This window comes from Erpetoichthys calabaricus, chromosome 15 (genome assembly GCF_900747795.2).
Source record: "Erpetoichthys calabaricus chromosome 15, fErpCal1.3, whole genome shotgun sequence".
Lineage (NCBI taxonomy): Eukaryota > Metazoa > Chordata > Cladistia > Polypteriformes > Polypteridae > Erpetoichthys > Erpetoichthys calabaricus.
In genome coordinates, this window is record NC_041408.2 from 89,850,759 (window position 1) to 89,857,333 (window position 6,575).

General features: G+C 42.9%; 1 protein-coding gene across 1 annotated transcript in view; it reads right to left on the reverse strand.

Moving 5' to 3' along the window:
• The window catches only part of bag2 (BCL2 associated athanogene 2), a 9,028-nt gene extending 3,762 nt beyond the window's left edge, over positions 1-5,266 (reverse strand). The window contains exons 1-2 of the mRNA XM_028820435.2: positions 4,918-5,266; positions 649-758 (exon numbers count right to left, since the gene is read on the reverse strand). Of these exons, the coding sequence (XP_028676268.1) occupies positions 649-758; positions 4,918-5,042 (235 nt within the window). The 5' untranslated portion in view covers positions 5,043-5,266. The remainder of the gene's footprint in view (positions 1-648; positions 759-4,917) is intronic.
• Between the last annotated feature and the right edge of the window lie 1,309 nt (positions 5,267-6,575).

The following is a 6,575-nucleotide window of genomic DNA, read 5'->3' on the forward strand; positions in this document are numbered from 1 at the left end:
ATTTTGTGTTTACTTGTGTTATATTTGACTAATGGTTAAATGTGTTTGATGATCAGAAACATTTTGTGTGACAAACATGCAAAAGAATAAGAAATCAGGAAGGGGGCAAATAGTTTTTCACGCCACTGTATATATATATATATACACACACAGAATATATTTTTCTGTATTAACTACATGTTTTTTGTGCTTGTGTTTCATTTTATATTTTGTAATTATTTTGAGTTTATGGAAGTAGATGTATGGTTGCCAAAAACAAATTCAATGCCATTTATATAATTAAGTTCAAAGTTTCTAACAAAAAGAATGCTGTCATTTACTGCAACACGGATAAGAAGATCTGTTCTATAAATAAACTGCTGACTCCCCTCTATGAGCAGACATGACAAGATGTCTTGGAAATCCTCCTAGTTTTGTCCATTCTCCGAAGCATCTCCAATATGTCTCCAAGAATGATCAAATAATGATCGGTTTTGCTAAGACAGAGTCAAATTTGGAGGCCTGTTTATTCTGATTATTTCAAGCGGTGCTGTGAATTATGGAAGGGTATCATTGCTTATTAGGACCAGTCTCCTCTGCTGTATAAGGAGCTGTTTAAACAGACGTGTCCTTGTAACAGAAATGCAAAACACATCCGAGAGCTCCTACCGTCACTAATGGTCCGCATTTCCTGACTTGTTTGCAGAGACTGAATTTGTTCCAACAGGTTTTCTTTCTCCTGCTCCATAGCAGTAGCTGTATCACGTAACGCTTCAACCCTGTTTTAAAAAGACAGAAGTAAACAAAGTTTATTCAACTGAAAGAAATAATAAATATATTCTCTGGTCGTCTGTCACTATAAAAGGGAAGGCCACAGTAGAAGCCAAATAATGATTTTTATTATGAACAAATAACACTCTCAAATTTGCTTTATTCCAGGGATACAGCAACCTACAGAAGCAAAATCTGGCACAAGACAGAAACCAGTTGTGGATGAGGTGTCGGCCCACTGCACCAACACACACACACACCCACACCAGGCCATTATAGGACTAACAACCAACACAATACACACAACTCTGAGTGGTGATGAACAAAAAAAGAAAACAAAATACCTGAAAAAAAACATCACATCAACATGGAGAGAACATACACACGGATTATGAAAAGGCGCCGAATATGAACCCATGATGCCCTTGTGAGGCAGCAGCACTAACCACTACACCACCGTGATACCCTGCAATAATTCATTAATGTTACTTTTTATAATGCTCAGCAGAAAACTATCAGGGAAGTGTTTTTTTGTTTTTTTTTTTTCCGTTCCATATTTGGTCACTTTTTTCATGACGCCAATATTAAATCTTATTGTAGAATACACCCCGACATCGTCAAGAACCCAATGACAGAATATTTTAGTCCTGTGCCCTCGATGCCTCACTGGAATTCTGGCAATGACTGCGTTACAGATGAAGCGTCCTACCGGTGAATGTCCTGTACAAATTAAACTTACTGTAAATCTGTTAAATGTAGCACCACAAAACACCTCTGATGTTCTGACACTGCAGGGTGTCAATTACACGGGCACCTTTACCAGTGTCCTTGCCAATGTTAATGTTACCTTTCAGCGTTAACCTTCATCACTGAAGTCAGCAACACATGCCAGTGTAGATACAGTACTACAAAAATGGCAAAACTAATGGGATGTACAGTTGTGGCCAAAAGTTTTGAGAATGACCCAAGTGTTGGTGTTCACAAAGTTTGCTACATCAGTGTTTTTAGATCTTTTGGTCAGATGTTTCTCTGGGATACTGAAGTAGAATTAGAAACATTTCATGAGTTTCAAAGGCAATGACATTAAGAGTCCATATTTGCAGTGTTGGCCCTTCTTTCTTTTTCAAGACCTCCGCAATTCGCCCTGGCAGGCTGTTTGTTAATCAACTTCTGGGCCCAATCCCGACTGATGGCAGCTGCCCATTCTTGCATAATCAGAATTGGTGGGTTTTTGTTGGTCCACCTGCCTCTTGACCACATGTTCTCAATGGGATTAAAGGTCTGGGGAGTTTCCTGGCCATGGACCCAAAAAATTTCAACATCTTGTTCCCCAAGCCACTTACTTCTCACTTTTCCCTTATGGCCTGGTGCTCCATCATGTTGGTCACCAAACTATTCTTGGATGGTTGGGAGAAGTTGCTCTCGGAGGATGTTTTGGCTAATCACAAATATGATAACATTTTTGATATTTGATTTTTTTTACTGGTGGTCCTAGCCAGGGGTGTACCACAAAACTCTTGGCCCTATAGGTAAGCAGTCTCTGTGGGTCCCTTCCTGCCCCCCACACAGTAGACCCTGGGTAATCATTCCCCCCCCCCCCCAATGACACCCAGGGTCCTAGCCCTTTGAAGGCCATCCCCAGAAGGTTACAAATGTCCAATTTCTAACACAAATAAGTGGGGTATCATTTTAGACTATTTCAAGGTCAGTGATTACAAATATGATGTTATTTTTGAGTTCTGACCCTTTTACTAAAGATCTACCATCTATGACTGGGGTCCCCAATTCCGGTCCTGGAGGGTCCCAGTGGCTGCAGGTTTTCATTCTAACCTTTTTCTTAATTAGTGACCTTTTTTTGCTGCTAATTAACTTCTTTCAAGTTAATTTTAATTGACTTGCTTTTTTTTTTTAAAGATTTTTCCCCCTGAATTTCTTCATCGTTCCTCTGACTTGCTTCATTTCTTTCCTTAAATGGCACCCAAACAGAAATTAAATGTTAAGTGAGTGAGCCAACAGAAGACCACTGAAGTCAGGGCCTCGAACTCCAACCAAGTTCACTCTAACCAGTTGCTCAATTAGGCGCTGATCCTTGTCATTAATTAAACTCGTTCTTTAATTCCATGGCTTGTTGCTGCTCTCTTTGTGCAATAGCAGACATTTCCGAAATTGTTGATTTTCTCTTTTCTAAGAGCACTGCTAAAATATTTTGGGGTCCTGAGCAGATCAACATTTCTGAGAGCTTCATCTTTCTTTATTTTTCAGATACTGTATGATGGACACAGTTTGCTGGTCATGTTTTTGCTCATTTTGTATCTCATTGTTTGGCAGCTAAGTAAGGAAAAAGAAACAATTTGAGGGGTCTGAGTCTTCGAGAGCACGTCAATTAAAATGAATTGAAAAGAAGTTAATTAGCAGCAAAACAGGTCACTAATTAAGAAAAAGGTTAGAATGAAAACCTGCAGCCACTGGGACCCTCCAGGACCGGAGTTGGTGACCCCAGTCATAGATGGTAGATCTTTAGTAAAAGGGTCAGAACTGACCTTGAAATAGTCTAAAATGATACCTCACTTTTTTGTGTTACAAATGAATGGTTAGAATGAAAACCTGCAGCCACTGCTGCCCTTCAGGACTGGAGTTTGACACCCCTGGTCTTTGGTGCCCAAAGTTTGGACAACAGCAAACAATATCAAAAAATCAATGAAAAAAAAAAAAAACCTGTAACCCTAACCACGAGGTTACTCGTGTTGCATCAGCCATATGTCAAGTCTTCTACTCATATGTTCAAAATGCAATTGCTAAATAAATACCTACAGAAAATTACAGCAGTTCACAGGGGGTTGCCCTTTTGAACTAAAGACCTGGCACTCCCCCCAGTTAGGAGGTTAGGAGCAGGCGCATTGCTGCGTCCATTACATGACAAACCACCTCAGGATCCCAGATTAGGACCCCGGGTGCAGCCATGCGACTGGTGACACCTCAGCACCACACCAGTTCAGATGGAATGGTGGAACAGTGGAAGGTTTTTTTTATGGTGGCTGGAGTGCCAGTTCTGTCACCGGCCCCCAGGGTTTTCCCCTGCAGGTTGGGGGGCCTACACGCAGGGCCTAATGCAGATTAACTCAGGGAACTATGAGAGGGTAGCATATTACTGATTTGTATTACAATGGAGAATATTATGCCATTTAAATGGAAGCGCACATTGTCATATTTCCAATGTTAACTTAGAGAAAAGCCAAGCAAAATGACCCCTTTTATTGGCTAACTAAAAAGATTACAATATGCAAGCTTTCGAGGCAACTCAGGCCCCTTCTTCAGGCAAGATGTAATCAAATTTTTAGTTAGCCAATAAAAGGTGTCATTTTTGCTTGGCTTTTCTCTACATTCATAATGGCTAACAGGGAACAACACCCTAGTACTACAATGTTAACTTGCAACTATTCTTGCTTATTACGGACTTCTACCTTATGATGCAAATCTTTACATCACCAAACACCAGGAAAGTGTGCGCCTCACGCTAATTCAGACTTTTGTTTTTCATTTTAAACCTTCGTCTCTCAAAAACTGGAGCGTAGTTCTGTTGCGGATTTAAATAAATCAGTCAAGCACGCCTGTAATTTCTGCGCTATCGACATCACGGAGTGTCTTCTCTCTCCAACAACGAGCTTCGCGGCGGGGTCTGAAGGCTGTCGCGCACGTATCGCTTAGTTAACCATCGCTGCTTTTTAATTGCGGCACGATTTTTGCTTTTTAAACATAAGAAAGGCATAACGCGTATCGGGGCATTTTAAAAGTGCCTGCCGCGCCCGGCCGCTCGCTCGTGGTGCCCATGTGTGTTAGTAACGGGCGTGTCGTCCCCGCTTGGCTTCCCCCGAGTGTCACGAGCAGCTCGGATTCGTTATATTTAGCAACTCGGGATAATCATCCGGACAGCTGCTTGAATTAACTATTTTTAGACCCGGTTGAACAATTACACATAAACACACACACTCACACACTTGTTGCCTGCTGACTGAACGCTATGTGCTGTATAAGCGTGTTAAAGGCGTACGTGTTGCGAGACGAGAATGTCCAGGCATCATGCATGTGGCGTTTGTCTGTTCGTTTTCAGTGAGATGAACGGAAGACCCCGAGGGGCTCAGAATACCGACCACTTTTTTTTTTCTTTACCTGAGCTCCAGCAGATCCAAACACTCGAGTAACCGACTTGAGCGGTCCGCCATGGAGACGGAGCGACTGAAGCGGCTGTTCTTCTCCACATCGAGCATTTTCGTTTGTATTTTAGCTTGTGCCATGCCTGTGCGCGTAGAAGCCTCTACTCCCGATCCCCTGAGACTGCCAAGTTAGCGAGTGCAAATCTTTCCAGTCCTTTTCCCCTCTCCGGGGGCTGTCACTCAGGGGCCGACCGCCTGAAGCCAACATTTCCAAACAAGGGCTGGAGCGTCACCCGCCACACGTGCCTGTGGCCTCGTACCGACCACTGAAGGCAGGCAGGCGCGCGCGCGCCCTTAAACACTCCCGCGCGCGCCTTTTCCACACTCTTGGCGAGCGCAGGTCAGAAGGCTGCGGGCTCAGGCAATGCCGTCACCGTCGAACACCGAAAACGAAGACATCTCCGCCTTAACTTTATACCGGTAAGGTCGCGAGGAAACGTTGGTGTGGTGGTGAAGTGTGGGTGTTCTTGAAGCTTCAGAAGACCTTCAGAATGAAGCCTGGCCCTTGTCTTTGGACAGTTTTTGTTCTGGGCGGCTCTTCTGCTCGCTCCCAAATCCTTTGGAGTTATATACAATACAATACAATACAGTTTATTTTTGTATAGCCCAAAATCACACAGGAAGTGCCGCAATGGGCTTTAACAGGTCCTGCCTCTTGACAGCCCCCCAGCCTTGACTCTCTAAGAAGACAAGGAAAAACTCCCAAAAAAACCTAGTAGGGAAAAATGGAAGAAACCTCAGGAAAGGCAGTTCAAAGAGAGACCCCTTTCCAGGTAGGTTGGGCGTGCAGTGGGTGTCAAAAGAAGGGGGTCAATACAATACAATGCAGTACACAGAACAATTTCTCAATATAGTAAGAAATAAAAAAAAAAAAAAAAAATATATAAATTTTAGAAGTACAGAGCAGAATTTAACAGTAGATGATATATCCCATAATAAGATTTGTATTTGTATAGAGTCCTGGAGACCTCATCCTTCAAGCTGCCTCCCCCATTTGGCCATTCCACAGCTGAAACAGTGCTGGGCCAGCCAATCCGATGAAAGGACCCCTCTCTCCCACGATTCCTGCGATCCTCCATCTGGGATGACTTTTCCTTAGGCAGGCAAAACAACTTGGCAGGTGGGCAGTGGCACCAAGTGCCACATTTGAGTACCGAAAAGAAAAACAGAATAAGTGAGGGTTAGTATCCAATTCTAACTGTCATGTTACTTATGTTTAAGTGCTAATGACTAACAGCAGAGATGCAGTCTGTACAGTTAATCAGCAGCTCTAGTCAGGGTGTGCTAAACTGAAGTAGTGAGTCTTCAGCCGGGATTTAAAAGCTGAGACCGAAGGGGCATCTCTTATAGTAGCAGGCAGACCACTCCACAGTTTAGGGGTCCTGTAACTAAAAGCTCGACCTCCCACTGTTATTTTATTAATCCTTGGAATCATAAGCAGACCGGCATCTTGAGATCTTAATGTGCGCTCTGGTTTGTAAGTCATGATAAGTTCAGACAAGTAAGCCCCAAGTTATATGGGGAGGCCGCTTGATGGATGAGGTCTCCAGCACTCTAAATATATCTAAATTTTATTATGTGATATCATCTACTGTTAAATTCTGCTCCATACTT